This window comes from Bombina bombina, chromosome 1 (genome assembly GCF_027579735.1).
Source record: "Bombina bombina isolate aBomBom1 chromosome 1, aBomBom1.pri, whole genome shotgun sequence".
In the NCBI taxonomy this organism is placed as follows: domain Eukaryota; kingdom Metazoa; phylum Chordata; class Amphibia; order Anura; family Bombinatoridae; genus Bombina; species Bombina bombina.
In genome coordinates this window covers 753639978-753659026 of record NC_069499.1, presented here as the reverse complement: position 1 = coordinate 753659026, position 19049 = coordinate 753639978, and the positions used below count along the sequence as shown (strand labels likewise).

Here is a 19049-nt window from a genome sequence, read left to right as displayed (position 1 = left end):
TTCACTACGTTGTAAAATATTAACAGCTAAGTTTGACTTTTTTTTTTTTTTTTTAATCATTCTACATACAATTAGCTAACATCTAATAGGTTTTTCTTTATTTTATTAATGCCATTAATAATCAAATTCCATAAAAAGCAAAAGCTAAAATTACAATCTCTTGCATTGCGTGCTCAGTTGTAAAATTAGGGCTGGGTTGTGATCCCCAAAAAAGAGCAACGGTTTATATAAATTAAAGCAAATATTTTAATGTATTTCTTTTGGTGGGAGATTTTCAAGTATTATATTTTACAAGTTGAAAATTAGAAATATCGAAATTACTTTTTAAAAGTTAAATATAATGGTTTTGATAACATTGAAAAATTTTTTTTTTAATAGCGATTTAGGAAGCATAAAGAAAACACTGATCAGTAAACTAGACATAGGCGAGTCATAACCTCTCTGATTAGAAAATGTGGTAAACTAATATTTAAACATGTACAAGTAGCAGCAGTGTACTTCCATCTCTAGTATATGTTTTTTTTTTTTTTTTACATGTAGGACACTGTGTGTATGTATATATATATATGTATATATGTGTGTGTGTGTGTATGTGTGTGTGTGTATATATATATATATATATATATATATATATATATATGTATATGTGTTTTTTTTTTTTTACATGTAGGACTATGCTTTCTTATAAATGTTGAGTTTAATGTCCCTTTTAAAGGCTTTTATGTCTTTCCTAAAATATGGTGAGTCCACGGCATCATCAATTACTGTTGGGAATATCACTCCTGGCCAGCAGGAGGAGGCAAAGAGCACCACAGCCAAGCTGTTAAGTCACTCCCCTACCCACAAACCCCAGTCATTCTATTTGCCTTCGTACATGGAGGAGGTGAAGATTTTGGTGTCTGATGAAGTTGAATTTCTACAAGCACTTTTTTGGAATTTAGCCGTACTCCACGTTAATCTGTTTAGTAAGGGTAGTGGTGGCTTTCAAGCAGTTAGGAACTTGTAAGGTGGGCCTGACTGTGTTTTTTCCTAACATTGTGCTGCCCTAATATAGGAAAGTAGAGTAGGTTACTCTGTGTTTTCTTTTCTATAGATCTCTGTGAGGAACTGTGTCCTTACATACCTAGTGAGCTCTCTACATGCCAGACAGTGGATTTGGCAGGTAATTGCCCTTTTTTATCCAGGTGGGGAGGGAGATTATGCACTTACAGTATTTTCTGCTCATAAATTTTAAATGGGACAGATAATCCTTAAGGATAATTTGGCATGGAGCAGGGCATTGTGTCAGAGACTGCATGTCCCTTCAAGGAATGAAAGGGTTAATGTGATTGGGCTCATTTTATATTTTTCTGAGGAAAATGTTATATTCTTTATGGTGAGAGATTTTAGCAACAGAAGGGGACAATTCATACAGAGTTGTTAGAGGTAACATTGGCTGCATTTGTGTCTTTCGTGTTTAGATAGACTTTATATGCTGTACAGCGTAACCAGGAAGTGATTCTCCTTGTTTCGCGCCTCTCTGTGGCGCAGTAGTTTTTGTGCCGGTCACGTGACACTCATTCGGTTTAATTTCACAGCGGTGTCGGCGGATATAGAGGTGCTCATTTGATATCGTCTCTGGAGTTGGTGGCAGGTAGGCGTCTCAGCTAAGACTGAGGTGTGGGGTAACCTGAGGTTTTTTGTTTGGAGCGCATAGTCGCTCGGTTAAACAGTATAGTGTCTTTCTTGTGAGATCATACCCTAAGCTGAAGTGTTTCACTGATATTTGGGTTTTATTTATCAGGAAGTTAATATTTTTTTGCAAAATTATGTCTGATACAGAGCAAAAATCTGCTCAGGTGAATGCCTGTCTTCTGTGTTTAGAAGCTCAGTTTGCTTCTCCTATGCAATTCTGTTCCACATGTGTTAAAGACTTTACAGTGTAAAGAAAATATTTTTATTGTTGAGTCTGTCTCTCAGGATGATGCTGTTCAGGTAATGTCACATCCTTCTCCTGTAACGTCCCAAGCCTCAATGATGTCACATGCAGTGCCCTGCGGTTCTAGTATAGCTCCTTGTGGAGTATATTTGAAAGCCGAGATTGCCGCCCAGGTATCTTCAGCGTTTTCGGCGGCATTGGCTGCTTTTTCTATGTTGAAGGGAAAACGTAAGAGGAAACTTAGGGTTTCTGATTCTAGCAATGCTTCTCAGATGGCTCTTCCTCTTAAGTCCGATAAGGAAGATGCGTCAGGTCTTTCTGAGGGTGAAATCTCTGTTTCGGACAGTGTTATGCCTTCATCTCAAGCTGAAGGAAGTTCTTTCAGATTTAAGCTTGAACACCTTCGTGTTTTGGCTACTTTGGACGACTCAGGCACTCCTGTCGTTTTCCACCCTAAAAAGTTTAGTAAACTTAATAATTGCTTTGAGGGTCCTTCCTCTAAGGAGGTTTTTCCCGTTCCAGACCGTGCTATGGATATTATAACAAAGGAGTGGGAGAAGCCTGGGATCTCATTTTCCCCGTCTCTGATTTCTAAAAAGAAGTTTCTGGTCACTGACTCCATTACGGAACCATGGCACACGGTTCCTAATGTAGAAGGGGCTATTTTTACTCTGGCTAAGAGAACTACTATTCTAAAAGACAACAAATGCCACAGCGTTTGCCGGATATACCTGTAAACGGAGAAGTCTTACAAACGGAGTGGCGGGACATCAGAGGATCCTGACAGTCGGAGGAAACCTATTCTACGGCACTCGGTGTAAGTAAAAGTGTGCACCATTGCCTTTGAACTGTCTTCGCTTGTTTAAAAGGATCGCCTTGTCTTCTTCTCTTGACTTCCATATTTTGCAGCTTGCAACTTCTTTTCGTTAACAAACAAGCCTAACAAGCCTGATTCCACTAACAAACTGCTAAAATTACTCACGGCACGCCATTTGACTGCTAAAGTTTCTTTACAAACGGACTGTATTGGATCTGTTTTTATATATAATACCCACAATATTTTTATGGGAATTCATCTGGATTCGCTGTCAGTTTCATGATACTAGATTTATTGTAAGTTTCTATGTTATTCATGTTTTGTTTTTTTCTAAAGATGTTTAATTTGATGTGTTTTTATATATTGCTATTACTGTATGCATACAAATCAATAGTTCTCTCTCAGAACATAATTTTTAATCCTAATAATTGTAATAATTAAATTGATTTTATATCCAAATATATTCCTTCTATATATACATATATACCCCCACCAAGGGTTCTTTTATAGTAGCCAGGTATTGCACTCATTAAGCTGCTTCACAGCAGTGCAGCTGTATTTGATTATTAGTTAATCTGCAAAGTTTCTTTCTCTGCAGTTTCTATAATTTCCCCTTTATAAGAGAACTACTATTCCTATTGAGGATAGTTGCTCTTTTAAAGATCCTATGGACAAAAAAATGGAGGTTTATTTAAAGAGAATTTGTTCATCAAGGTCTTTTATGGCAACCTGCAGTGTGTATTGCCACTGTGACTAGTGCTGCATCCTACTGGTTTGATGCATTGTCGGATTCTCTTCAGGTAGAGACTCCCTTAGATAAAATTCAAGACAGAATTAAGGCTCTTAAGTTGGCTAATTCTTTTATTTCTGATGCAGTCTTGCAGGTGATTAGACTGGGAGCCAAGTCATCTGGTTTTGCCGTGCTAAGCCGCAGGGCTCTGTGGCTGAAATCTTAGTCAGCAGGTATCTCTTTCAAGGTCAAGCTTTTGGCTCTCCCTTACAAGGGTAAGACATTGTTTGGTCCTGGTCTAGCAGAAATTATTTCTGATATTGCGGGTGGAAAAGGGTCTTTTCTACCTCCAAGATTGGAAGAATAGAGCGAAAGGTCGTCTGAGTCATTTTTGTTCCTTTCATAACTTCAGAGGTAAGTCTTCCCCTGCCTCTACCAAGCAGGAACAGTCCAAGCCTTCTTGGAAACCCAGTCCGTCTTGGAACAAGGGGAAGCAATCAAAGAAGCCTGCAGCTGACTCTAAATCAGCATGAAGGGTTTGCCCCAGATCCGGGAGCGGATCGAGTGGGGGGGCAGACTTTCTCTTGTTTCCCAGGCATAGGTTGGAGATGTCCCAGATCCCTAGGCTGTAGACCTAGTATCTCAAGGATACAAATTGGAATTCAAGACTGTTTTCCCCTCAGGGGCAGGTTCCACCTCTCAAGGTTATCTGAAGACCAGATAGAGAGGCGTTCTTACAATGCGTACAGGGTCTTTTCTCCCTGGGTGTGATAGTTCCAGTCCCAATCCAGGATCAGGGACTAGGGTTCTATTCCATTCTGTTTGTGGTTCCCAAGAAGGAGGGAACTTTTTGCCCTATTTTAGACCTGAAGTGTCTAAACAAATTTCTCAGGGTACCGTCCTTTAAGATGGAGAAAATCCGTTCCATTCTTTTTTTAGTTCAAGAGGGTCAGTTCATGACGACCATAGACCTGAAGGATGCGTACCTTCATGTTCCCATTCACAGGGATCATCATAAGTTTCTGAGATTTTCCTTTCTAGACAAACCTTTTCAATTTGTAGCTCTTCCATTTGGCCTTGCCACAGTTTCCAGAATTTTCTCAAAGGTTCTGGGGGCTCTCTTGGCAGTGGTCAGGGCTCGGAGTATTGCAGTTGTGCCATACTTGGACGACATCCTGGTTCAGACGCCATCTTTTTAACAAGCAGACTCCTATACAGAGATCTTGTTGTCTTTTCTACGTTCCCACGGATGGAAAGTAAATCTGGGAAAGAGTTCCCTTGTTCCAGCTACAAGGGTAGTTTTCTTAGGGACTATAATAGACTCCATATCAATGAAATTTTTTCTGACAGAGGTCAGAAAAACCAAGATTCTATCATCTTGCCTATTTCTCCAGTCTGCTGTTCAGCCATCAGTGGCTCAATATATGGAGGTAATTGGTCTGATGGTTGCTTCTATGCACATCATTCCCTTTGCTCGTTTTCATTTGAGAGCTCTGCAGTTATCCATGCTCAGGCAATGGAACAGGGACTATGTGGATCTGTCTCAGAGGATAGATCTAGATCAGTCGACAAGAGACTCTCTCCCGTGTTGGATTTCTCAGGAACATCTCTCTCAGGGTACTTGCTTTAGGAGACCTTCTTGGGTGATTGTGACCACGGACGGTAGACTACTGGGCTGGGGAGCAGTCTGGAACTCATTAAAGGCTCAGGGTATCTGGACTCGGGAGGAGTCAGCTCCCCCCATAAACATCTTGGAGTTGAGAACGATTTTTAATGCTCTGATGACTTGGCCTCAGTTGTCCTTAAGCCGGTTTATAAGGTTCCAGTCAGAAAATATAACTTCAGTGGCTTACATCAACCACCAGGGAGGAACTCTGAGTTCCTTAGCCATGAAGGAGGTAACTCAAATTATTCAGTGGGCGGAAGTTCACAATTGCGGTCTGTCTGCCATCCACGTTCCAGGAGTGGACAATTGGGAAGCGGATTTTCTGAGCAGACAGACGTTTCATCCCGGGGAGTCGGAACTCCATCTGGAGGTGTTCTCCAGCCTAATCCTCAGATGGGGGTGTCAGAGCTGGATATGATGGAGTCTTGGCAGAATGCCAAGCTTCCAAGGTACGGTTCAAGGTCAAGGTATCCACGGTTCTGATAGATGCTCTCACAGCTCCTTGGGACTTCAGACTAGCATATCTGTTTCCTCTGTTTGCTCTCCTTCCACGAGTCATTGCTTGTGTCAAGGAAGAGAGAGCGTCAGTGATTCTAATAGCTCCTGCGTGGCCGCGCAGGATATGGTATGCGGATCTAGTGGAGATGTCATCTCTCCCATCTTGGAAACTTCCTCTGAGGGAAGACCTTCTACTTCAGGGTCCCTTCCTTCATCTAAATTTCGTTTTTCTAAAGCTGACTGCTTGGAGATTGAACGCTTGATTCTTTCTAAGCGTGGTTTTTCTGAGTCGGTCATTGAGACCATGATTCAGGCTCGCAAACCTGTTACTAGAAGGATTTATCATAAGATATGGCGTAAATATCTTTGTTGGGTTGAATCCAAGGGCTACTCTTGGAGTAGGGTAAAGATTCCTAGGATTTTGTCCTTTCTCAAGGAAGGTCTGGAAAAAGGTTTGTCAGTCAGTACCCTGAAGGGTCAGATTTCTGCTCTATCTATTTTGCTACATAAGCGTCTGGTGGATGTGCCAGATGTGCAATCTTTTTGTCAGGCCTTGATTAGAATCAGGCCTGTGTTTAAATCAGTTGCTCCTCCTTGGAGCCTTAATCTTGTTCTTAAGGTTTTACAGCAGGCTCCGTTCGAGCCTATGCATTCCATAGATATTAAGTTGTTATCTTGGAAGGTTTTGTTTCTTATTGCTCTGCGCAGGGAGTCTCGGAACCATCGGATTTGCAGTGTGATTCCCCTTATCTTATTTTTCATGCGGATAAGGCGATTCTTCGTACTAGGTTTGGTTTTCTTCCTAAGGTAATTTCGGATAGAAATATTAATCACGATATTGTAGTTCCTTTATGTCCTAATCCTTCTCATAAGGAATGTTTGTTGCACAACTTGGATGTTGTGCGTGCTCTCAAATTTTACCTTCAGGCGACTAAGGATTTTTGACCGTTCTTCTGCCCTGTTTGTTTGTTTCTCCGGGAAACGTAAAGGTCAGAAAGCTACTACTACTTCTCTGTCCTTCTGGTTGAGAAGTTTAATTTGTTTGGCTTATGAGACTGCTGCTCACTCTACTAGGGGTGTCTCTGATTCTTGGGCTTTTAAAAACGAAGCTTCCGTGGAACAGATTTGCAAGGCTGCAAATTCTCTGCATACTTTTTCAAAATTTTATAAATTTGATACCTTTGCTTCGGCTGAGGCTTCTTTTGGGAGAAAGGTTCTTCAAGCAGTGGTGCCTTTTGTTTAGGTTACCTGTCTTGACCCTCCCTAACCATCTGTGTCCTCTAGCTTGCATATTGGTTCCCAACAGTAATTGATGATGCTGTGGACTCACCATATCTTAGGAAAGAAAACAAAATTTATGCTTACCTAATACATTTCTTTCTTTCCGGATATGGTGAGTCCACGGCCCCGCCCTTTATTTTAAGACAGTTAATTTTCCTAAAAACCTCAGGCACCTCTACACCTTGTGTTGCTCATTTTTCTTTATTTACCTTCAGTCGAATGACTGGGGTTTGTTGGTAGGGGAGTGACACTTAACAGCCTGGCTGTGGTGTTCTTTGCCTCCTCCTGCTGGCCAGGAGTGATATTCCCAACAGTATTTGATGATGCCGTGGACTCACCATATCCAGAAGGAAAAAAATTTAAATTTTTTAAATAAATTTTTGTTTTAACCATTCTAGTGTGGATAACAATACATGGATGCCATTCACACTATGGGCTAGATTACAAGTTGAGCGCTAATTTATAATGCGCCTGTAAACGAGCAAAATTGCAGGCGTGTGATAAATAACCAGTCATTACCAGTGACGGTAGTAATTTAGTACAGTACAATCAGAGGTCAGACCCCTGGGTTAATTTTTAATTTTTCCCCAACTGCCCCCCAAAAAGATATTGTAGTTCCTTTTTAAAAAATAAATAAAGCAGATGAGCATTTAATTAAAAAAAAAAAAAAAAAAAAAAATTTCGCTAAGCAGTTTTTAGGGGTTAAAAGTGGCATGTGTTGGGGGAGGGGCGGAAATGGCATTGAAAAGTGCCTTTTACATTGCAGTCTATGGGGACTGTATGTTCACTATAAATATATATGTATATGCTTATATAAATATATATGTATATAAGGGCTGCAACTAACTATTATTTTCATAATCGATTAATCGGCTGATTATTTTTTCGATTAATCGACTAATCGTATAAAAAAAGAATCAAATTGTTTCCTATATTTTAAATAAAAGCCACATACTGAGTGTTACAAATAGAAACATCAGACTAAAACTTTACATTAACACAACTGTTTGTTCAATTTTTAAGCAGCAGAACACATTTTTATAATTAAACTGTAAGGTTAGGAAAAATTATCTAGTCCGCTCTAAAAATGACAGATATATACTTAGAGGTTGAATCTGGTCCATAGCACAATTTATTAAAAATATAAAAAAACAATACAAAAAATAGTCAAGGCTCTGGTCCTGACGGTAAGAATGGAGTCTGTGTCTCCATAAGAAAAATGGCAGAGTTTTGATACTAATTGGGCTATTGTACGGCAAACCCCTTACTATTGCTAACATTTACGCTCCTAATTGTCCTCCACTCCAATTCTTTAGACTAGTTACTAGAACTCTTCTGGACAATGCAAAAGGCAATCAGGGAAATCATATATCTCAGCAAAACATATTAAAGCCAACTGTTCAGTTTTACAAATCCCTACTTTGTTTGACACCTGGAGAGTGGTACATCCAGCCATAAAAGATTTCACATTCTTTTCCAACCCCCAACACAGCTATTCTAGAATAGACTATATCATGTGCACACAAAATATGCTTAAAAGCCTTAAGGATTCCAGAATCGCACATACTTCATGGTCTGACCATAGCATGGTCATCAGCTTTTTTTACTGGTCCTCAAGACCCAAGCCTAGAAAAAACTGGAGGCTGAATGACTGCATATTCACGGATCCTCTAGTAGTTGACACCATTGACAAACGGAATGAAGAGTTTTTTTTTACACAACATACCTACTGATACATCAGCGGCAAATAACTGGGAAGCATTCAAATGCTATATCAGAGGAGAGATTATACAACATACGCATAGAATCCACAAACAAAAATCTGCTTTATACAATACACTCATAAAAAAACTTACAAGACATTGAAATATTACACAAAGGCGACCCTAAATCGGTGCATAAGCTTACTGAGTTAATTACGGCTAGGGAAGCATTAAACAAACATCTGACACATAATGCCCACCTACGCGCAGTAACCACTAAAGCACGTTTTTCATAGAGAGCAATAAAGCAGGTAAGATGCTAGCTAGATCATTTAAAAAAAAAAGTTACAAACATATCCATAGCATCACCGGCCCTGACGATACCGTTTATAATACAAATGAAGACATAGCTAGGAACTTTGTCAATTATTATAAATCTCTATATAACATAGATTAAACAGATATCCCCAATAAAGTAGAAGCTATACAACAATACCTATCGAAACTGAATATCCCCTCACTTTCTGATGAAAATAGGGATACAATTTCTTCCCAGTTCAATCTACAGGAAATCCTAGACACCATCAAAACACTACCCTCAGGCAAAGCCCCAGGCCCAGATGGTCTAACGTCAAAATTCTACCACCTATTCAAAATACACTTAAGTAAACAAACTCCTGACATTATACCAATCAATAGATGATGACTCCACTTTTTCCCGCACCCTTCTAGAGGTATCCTTAACGGTTCTCTCTAAACCTGGTATATCAGAAGATAGGGTACAAAACTATCGGCCAATATCTCTAATCAATATAGACATAAACATTTACGCAAACATCCTAGCTAATAGATTAGATCAGATTCTTCCCAAATTAATTCACACAGACCAAGTTGGATTTGTAAAGGATCGAGAAGCTAAAGACAACACCACCAGAATCTTACCGACATTACAAAAAGCGACTGACTGTAAAACCCCCATGTTATTCTTATCCACCTACGCCGAAAAGGCATTTGACAGAGTTGACTGGGACTTTATGTGGGCGACCTTGACGAAATTCAACCTCCCTAGCAAATTCATTAGTAGAGTGAAATCAATGTACACAAATCCATCTGCTAGAGTTGTGGCAAATAATACACAATCTGATATCTTTCCAATATGAAACAGAACGAGGCAGGGGTGCCCTCTCTCGCCTTTATTATTTGCCCTTACGGTAGAGATATTCGCGACAATAGTTAGAAATCATCCTGACATAAGGGGCTTTCCATACGGTTCTACCACTCAAAAGTGCCTATTATTCGCCAACAATATTGTTTTACAATCACATCGCCAAAAATCTCGCTGCCACTATTACTAACCATTTTTCGAGAATATCAACAGGTAGCCAATTTTACAATTAACTTGGACAAATCCATGTTGATGCCCCTTAATTTGGAAAACTCAGAAACAAAATATCTTACCACATCTACTAAATTTAAAATACACATTTAAATATCTCGGCACCCACATCACAAAAAATCCAACTGACATATATCACAAAAACTTTATACCTTTACTCACATAAATCCGTCAAGGACATTTGTTGTGGGTAGGTCGTATTAACGCAGTTAAAATGTTGATGGTTCCCAAGTACCTTTATCTCTTCCAAGCATTACCCATATGTCTCACACAACACTTTTTCAACACGCACCAAAAACTAATAGAATCGTTTATATGGTCCCATAACAAACCTAGAGTGTCGAAAAGAAACTTATACCTTTCTAAAGAGAATGGCGGTTAAAAATCAGAAATATACCAAAGCACCACCCTACTGGAGGCTGGGTCTGAAAGGGACTGTGTAAAAGACGCCACAAATTCAAATAGAATCAATGGTACAATTAAAAAGTAACAATTTATTAAAAATATTACAATATATTAAAAATAGTTACAATTAAATAAAAAATACAACGGTATGTCATTGATCCATGAAGTTAACAAGGCTAGTACAACTTAAAGTAAAGGCTTGTTATATTTAAAATTAATATCTAAATGGATAAGGTAATGCTTGTCTAGTGTGATATATAATCCTTATATTAATAGGTAGTAATGATATATATTGGATAAATGTGGTGAACAATCGCAACTAATAAATGTGTTGCTCATACCATAGGCTTTAACTATGTATTTACTGAATTTTGAATGGGAATCCAAATATCTGCAAGGGTTATAATGATCGTATGAATGAGTCTAAATGTCTGCAATTGAGCAAAAATATCTAGACAGGACAGGTGAGCGTGGTGCGATACAGAGGGTACAAAATAGATAATTTAAAAACAAATAAAAACAAATTGGTGTGTTAACACAGGAAAACAGTGATAAACAATACAATGTCATATGTGAAACAAACAAACTTTCTGCTAGAGTCAATCAAACAAGGGTGACTAAACCCAAATGTGAAAAAAGTGCGAGTCAACGGCTGTAATGTCTTAGCTCAAAAAAGTGGCTGAAAAAATGTGTAACAAAAAATGATGGTAAAATCCAGAAGGTGAGGGTAACTATGAATCAAATAATAAAAGTATATGTGTCCAAACATCAATGTAATATGTCTATAGCAGCTCCCATGTTCAGTGTGTAGGTGTTGTATAATCTTCTTTAAGCGATAAGGCAGTAATTAATTTTGGCGTTAGTTCAGGAATAATCCTCCTGCCAAAGAAAAAACATATAATAGTGTAGATGGCTTTAAAAAGTGATAAATACCAGAATAATCCTTACCAGTCTTCCAGTGACCTTTATCAAGACTTGTATGTCTCCCATACTAATAGAATCGTTTTATATGGTCCCATAACAAACCTAGAGTGTCGAAAAGAAACTTATACCTTTCTAAAGAGAATGGCGGTTTGGGGGTTCCCATCCTCCAAAACTACTACTATTCATCTCACTTAGCGCGTATAGTATAATGGAATCATAATAGCTCATCAAAACCTTGGGTACAGATGGAATACCAGATAGCTGGGTTACAAAATCTACCCAACCTTCTCTGGCTACTTAAACATAGACCTCAACAAGTAGATAAAAACCTGCTTATTAAGGCAACGCTGGATGCTTGGGACACAACATTAAAGGAACATGTCAAATTGTCATCCATTATCTCACCATTATCCCCACTATTTAATAACCCACTCCTCTTACCCCCTGACACATGTGAATTTCCTACTACTCCAGACGTACACACCAACATCCCTATCCATCTATTGACACACAACGGACTATTTAACACTCAGCAGGACTTACATAGAATTTTGGGTCCACCTTTTGATAAATGGTTCTTCTACCTTCAAGCCAGACATTCTGTCATGTCTAGTACTCACAAAACTGAACTCACGAGATCACTCACACTATTTGAAATGATATGCATCACTCAAACTGTATCTAAATCGCATGTGTCTCTTATCTATAAATTGCTGAACACAAAATTCCACCAATACAAACCCTCATATATCAGACAATGGGAGAACGAACTCCAAGAATCACATTCGGACGATCAATGGGGCCTTATCTTTGTCTCAACTAAAAAATACTCAATATCCCCAAATTTGGTAGAGCTAAACTACAAGATTCTGTCGTGTTGGTTCCTTACCCCCTGTAAACTCCATAAGATATTCCCTAGGGCATCACCCCTCTGCTGGAGACACTGCGGTGAAAGAGGGACTATGACACACATTTGGTGGTCATGCCCCAAGATTAATTTATTTTGGGAACAAATTTCTCAACATATAAACAACATATTGGATATTAACATTACATTGGACCCCTCCATAGTCCTACTTAACCAAACATAACTTGCTCAAAGAAATTGATACCCAGACTCTGGAAAAAAACATAGCCACCAAAATACACCCAGTGGATTTCTGAAGTAAACATGGTTTTAAACTTAGAGAAACTCCACTACAGTTTTTTGGGAAAGCAAGACTTCATTTTGGATGTTATATTTTTATGGGAACAAAACACAAATAACACGAACTGAATACCCCATAAGAATCTTTACTTTTAGTATAGTACATTGGTTTTTACTGTTACTCATAGATATAATTTAATCAAAACCAAAAGAAACATTTCATCCCATGGAACAGGTTATGTAAAACATTACATAGGTACTAACTTATCTTGCAAGTTTGGGAGGCCACTTGGATAATGGGTCTACCCCTGTTAACTATTAATTTGTATGTACCAATACTTTGTATAATCCGTACATTCTGTATTTGTAACTTGAAGATGTTGTTATATTCTTACTAAAATGCTCAATAAAAAACAATTATTGCAACAACAACAAAAAAAAAGTCAAAAGCACTAAGGACTTTATATCAATAACAGGACAAAGCCATACACATTTATCTATGCAGTACAAAGCAATCAGCTAATAATTGTGCAAACAGATAATAGTGCACATCAATTCAAATAACTCCCATAAATCTAGGGCTAGGTGTTAATAACAAGCTTGGCACTATAAAATGCAACGCATAGTCCCAAATCACCTGATTTAATATAAATAATACAAATTATGGACTATTTTATCTGGGTTGCACATAAGCCAGGAGTAGTTGTAAACTTATACTGTCCTGAAAAAGTGAAAAGTAAATGTCTGTAGACGTCCTTTAGGCTAAGGGCATAACCATAAAACACAATACCATGTGCAGGAGCTCATTGGAGTGAAGCAGCTGGTGTTGTGCACAGACCAACTAATTGCAAACCAACTAATCGATTGAGATTTGTTGACAACTATTTTCGATTATTATTGATTATAACTATTAGTTGTTGCAGCTCTAATTTATATATTCATATATATTATTTGCTACCCATCACTGCGTGACTTACCCCCTTCAGCATGAGAACGAGGCTCCCGTTGGAGCCTATGGAAGTTCTCTCTTGTAAGCCCAATGCTACCGTTCCATGTTTGCATTGCACCTCACTTGTAATACCAGCGCACATTTTGCGTGCGCTGGTATTACTAAATTGAACACAAATATCTCTTTAGTGGAAGCAATACTTTGTGCTGAACTTGTAATCTGGCCCTTATTTCTTTAGTGCAGATGATGACCATGTGTGGTTACCCTCCCACACACATACTTACTTACACATATGAGGTGGCCCGGCATCCCCAGGGGAATCAAGGGATGGTGATGTCACCAGACCCAGAGTCCCTGAAGTGGAGACTGCAGTAAGGAGTTTAGGGGAGCTGGACGGAGGGTTAAGTATTCAAACACCTCTATCTTAACTCCCTTAAGCCCAAGAAACACAAAAGACCCATCATTTGAAAAGCAATTGCCTGTTCTTTCAAACAGTGTGTCCTAGGCATGTGAAGGTAAAACACAATTTAAAGAAAATAAAAATAAACAAGTTTAAATGTATCTTATAATGGACTATCAAAAAAGGGCTAGAGACCCCCATGAGTCCTTGTTATAAAGCCCATTTTTAAAATATAGCCCCTATATAAGTTTTCATCTAGTAATCCCTGTGGTAATGGGAGCCCCCATATACACATCAAAGTGATATAGATGTACCTAAAGGCCCTAATTTATATGAAGATATCCCCTTTTTATTTTGGCTGTAGAGTTAACCCCCCCTATTGTTTGCAAATTTGTTTCACATCTTTATATATTTTTGAAGGGGTCTCTCTATGCACTTATTAAAAAGGCCTAGAGACCTCTAAGACCCTTTGTTTTAAAGCCCAGAATCCCCTTTAAAAGTTTTTATCACCATAATGATTGTGATTACCTGGCGTGGAAAAAATGTGCATTTATGTGAGTAGAAGCTCATGAGAGCCCCTAGGTGCACATCAGTTATATAACTATACCCAAAGGCCCTTGTTTATATGAGGATAACTACTTCTTTTTACTTTAGAGAGAAAAAACACAATTGTTTACAACCTTGTTTATTAAAATGTGTATGAAAATATTCACACATTTTAATGTGGAGTTCTTGCATTTCATGATATATACATAAAATAATCGTATAGTTTGAATCTGCTGAAAAAAAAATCATATGTATGGGTTTCTCATTAAAAAATGGCTTACAGTAGGGCTTGAATGTGAGGAGCATCTAAAAACTCCAATACAGTTCAGCACAGGAGTGGAAATGGTGCAACAGTTAAAGGGTTAATATTCAAGATTGTCTTATGTTTTGTGTCAGTTATTCTTTAATATAGTTGTTGCCACCACTATATAACACTTTCACATTATTGCTTTTGTTAGTCTATTGTTTTTTTTGTTTGTGTGTTTTTTTTTGTTTTTTTTAATAATTACTTGTCTTTTCTAGTCAAGCAAAATTAAGAAGGGAAGCAAAGGTGACTGCAGCGTCCTGAAACCTACCCTAATGGCAGCTGTACCTGTAAGTGAAATTTGTCTGCACTGTGTATTTTATGTTAGTTTTTTGAGTTGCCAGTTTGTATAGCATGTTGAAGCTGTTTATCCATTATTCCTGTCTCTAAGATTAAAGGGGTAGTATACACCAATTTTCATATAACATGCATGTAATAGACACTGCTATAAAAAAAGAATAAGCACAGATACTGATATAAAATTCTAGTATAAAACCCTTTAAAAACTTATCCCAGTTTAGCACTGTTGATGAGGATTGGCTGGGACACCCACTGAAATGGGTTGAGAAAGCGACACTCCACTGCATATAAAAAGAACCATTACACAAACAAGAGAATGCAGACATCACCAATATACATCTAAAACTTTGGGGCTTGGTTAGGAGACTGAAAATCAGCACAATGTTATTTAAAAATAATCGAAACTAGGCCATTTTCTCCAACATAGGTGTGTCCGGTCCACGGCGTCATCCTTACTTGTGGGATATTCTCTTCCCCAACAGGAAATGGCAAAGAGCCCAGCAAAGCTGGTCACATGATCCCTCCTAGGCTCCGCCTACCCCAGTCATTCTCTTTGCCGTTGTACAGGCAACATCTCCACGGAGATGGCTTAGAGTTTTTTAGTGTTTAACTGTAGTTTTTATTATTCAATCAAGAGTTTGTTATTTTAAAATAGTGCTGGTATGTACTATTTACTCTGAAACAGAAAAGAGATGAAGATTTCTGTTTGTAAGAGGAAAATGATTTTAGCAACCGTTACTAAAATCGATGGCTGTTCCACACAGGACTGTTGAGAGGAATTAACTTCAGTTGGGGGAACAGTGAGCAGACTTTTGCTGCTTGAGGTATGACACATTCTAACAAGACGATGTAATGCTGGAAGCTGTCATTTTCCCTATGGGATCCGGTAAGCCATTTTTATTACAGAGTAAATAAGGGCTTCACAAGGGCTTGTTAAGACTGTAGACATTTTCTGGGCTAAATCGATTCATATATAACATATTTAGCCTTGAGGAATCATTTAATCTGGGTATTTTTGTAAAATAATATCGGCAGGCCCTGTTTTAGACACCTTATTCTCTAGGGGCTTTCCCTAATCATAGGCAGAGCCTCATTTTCGCGCCGGTATTGCGCACTTGTTTTTGAGAAGCATGACATGCAGTCGCATGTGTGAGGAGCTCTGATACATAAAAAAGACTTTCTGAAGGCGTCATTTGGTATCGTATTCCCCTTTGGGCTTGGTTGGGTCTCAGCAAAGCAGATACCAGGGACTGTAAAGGGGTTAAAGATAAAAACGGCTCCGGTTCCGTTATTTTAAGGGTTAAAGCTTCCAAATTTGGTGTGCAATACTTTTAAGGCTTTAAGACACTGTGGTGAAATTTTGGTGAATTTTGATCAATTCTTTCATACTTTTTCGCAATTGCAGTAATAAAGTGTGTTCAGTTTAAAATTTAAAGTGACAGTAACGGTTTTATTTTAAAACGTTTTTTGTACTTTGTTATCAAGTTTATGCCTGTTTAACATGTCTGAACTACCAGATAGACTGTGTTCTGAATGTGGGGAAGCCAAGGTTCCTTCTCATTTAAATAGATGTGATTTATGTGACACTGAAAATGATGCCCAAGATGATTCCTCAAGTGAGGGGAGTAAGCATGGTACTGCATCATTCCCTCCTTCGTCTACACCAGTCTTGCCCACTCAGGAGGCCCCTAGTACATCTAGCGCGCCAATACTCCTTACTATGCAACAATTAACGGCTGTAATGGATAATTCTATCAAAAACATTTTAGCCAAAATGCCCACTTATCAGCGTAAGCGCGACTGCTCTGTTTTAGATACTGAAGAGCATGAGGACGCTGATGATAATGGTTCTGATATGCCCCTACACCAGTCTGAGGGGGCCAGGGAGGTTTTGTCTGAGGGAGAAATTTCAGATTCAGGGAAAATTTCTCAACAAGCTGAACCCGATGTGATTACATTTAAATTTAAGTTGGAACATCTCCGCGCTCTGCTTAAGGAGGTGTTATCCACTCTGGATGATTGTGAGAATTTGATCATCCCAGAGAAACTATGTAAAATGGACAAGTTCCTAGAGGTCCCGGGGCCCCCAGAAGCTTTTCCTATACCCAAGCGGGTGGCGGACATTGTAAATAAAGAATGGGAAAGGCCCGGTATACCTTTCGTCCCTCCCCCCATATTTAAAAAATTGTTTCCCATGGTCGACCCCAGAAAGGACTTATGGCAGACAGTCCCCAAGGTCGAGGGGGCGGTTTCTACTTTAAACAAACGCACCACTATACCCATAGAAGATAGTTGTGCTTTCAAAGATCCTATGGATAAAAAATTAGAAGGTTTGCTTAAAAAGATGTTTGTTCAGCAAGGTTACCTTCTACAACCAATTTCATGCATTGTCCCTGTCACTACAGCCGCGTGTTTCTGGTTCGATGAGCTAGAAAAGGCGATCGATAGTGATTCTCCTCCTTATGAGGAGATTATGGACAGAATCCGTGCTCTCAAATTGGCTAATTCTTTCACCCTAGACGCCACTTTGCAATTGGCTAGGTTAGCGGCGAAAAATTCTGGGTTTGCTATTGTGGCGCGCAGAGCGCTTTGGTTGAAATCTTGGTCAGCGGATGCGTCTTCCAAGAACAAATTGCTTAACATTCCTTTCAAGGGGAAAACGCTGTTTGGCCCTGACTTGAAAGAGATTATCTCTGATATCACTGGGGGTAAGGGCCACGCCCTTCCTCAGGATAGGTCTTTCAAGGCCAAAAATAAACCTAATTTTCGTCCCTTTCGTAGAAACGGACCAGCCCCAAGTGCTACTTCCTCTAAGCAAGAGGGTAATACTTCTCAAGCCAAGCCAGCCTGGAGACCAATGCAAGGCTGGAACAAGGGAAAGCAGGCCAAGAAGCCTGCCACTGCTACCAAGACAGCATGAAATGTTGGCCCCCGATCCGGGACCGGATCTGGTGGGGGGCAGACTCTCTCTCTTCGCTCAGGCTTGGGCAAGAGATGTTCTGGATCCTTGGGCACTAGAAATAGTCTCCCAAGGTTATCTTCTGGAATTCAAGGGGCCTCCCCCAAGGGGGAGGTTCCACAGGTCTCAATTGTCTTCAGACCACATAAAGAGACAGGCATTCTTACATTGTGTAGAAGACCTGTTAAAAATGGGAGTGATTCATCCTGTTCCATTAGGAGAACAAGGGATGGGGTTCTACTCCAATCTGTTCGTAGTTCCCAAAAAAGAGGGAACGTTCAGACCAATCTTGGATCTCAAGATCCTAAACAAGTTTCTCAAGGTTCCATCGTTCAAAATGGAAACTATTCGAACAATTCTTCCTTCCATCCAGGAAGGTCAATTCATGACCACGGTGGATTTAAAGGATGCGTATCTACATATTCCTATCCACAAGGAACATCATCGGTTCCTAAGGTTCGCATTCCTGGACAAGCATTACCAGTTCGTGGCACTTCCTTTCGGATTAGCCACTGCTCCAAGGATTTTCACAAAGGTACTAGGGTCCCTTCTAGCGGTACTAAGACCAAGGGGCATTGCAGTAGTACCTTACTTGGACGACATTCTGATTCAAGCGTCGTCCCTTCCTCAAGCAAAGGCTCACACGGACATAGTCCTGGCCTTTCTCAGATCTCACGGATGGAAAGTGAACGTAGAAAAGAGTTCTCTATCTCAGTCAACAAGGGTTCCCTTCTTGGGAACAATAATAGACTCCTTAGAAATGAGGATTTTTCTGACAGAGGCCAGAAAAACAAAACTTCTAAACTCTTGTCAAACACTTCATTCCGTTCCTCTTCCTTCCATAGCGCAGTGCATGGAAGTAATAGGTTTGATGGTAGCGGCAATGGACATAGTTCCTTTTGCGCGCATTCATCTAAGACCATTACAACTGTGCATGCTCAGTCAGTGGAATGGGGACTATACAGACTTGTCTCCGACGATTCAAGTAAATCAGAGGACCAGAGACTCACTCCGTTGGTGGCTGTCCCTGGACAACCTGTCACAAGGGATGACCTTCCGCAGACCAGAGTGGGTCATTGTCACGACCGACGCCAGTCTGATGGGCT

At 39.4% G+C, this 19049-nt stretch overlaps 1 protein-coding gene across 4 annotated transcripts in view; it reads left to right on the top strand.

Moving 5' to 3' along the window:
• ACSL4 (acyl-CoA synthetase long chain family member 4) overlaps window positions 1-19049 on the top strand; it is a 247492-nt gene that overhangs the window by 155873 nt on the left and 72570 nt on the right. For all 4 annotated transcript variants that reach the window (XM_053699301.1, XM_053699299.1, XM_053699300.1 and 1 more), the window contains exon 9: window positions 14903-14974. In XM_053699301.1, coding sequence (XP_053555276.1) covers window positions 14903-14974 — 72 coding nt within the window. The remainder of the gene's footprint in view (window positions 1-14902; window positions 14975-19049) is intronic.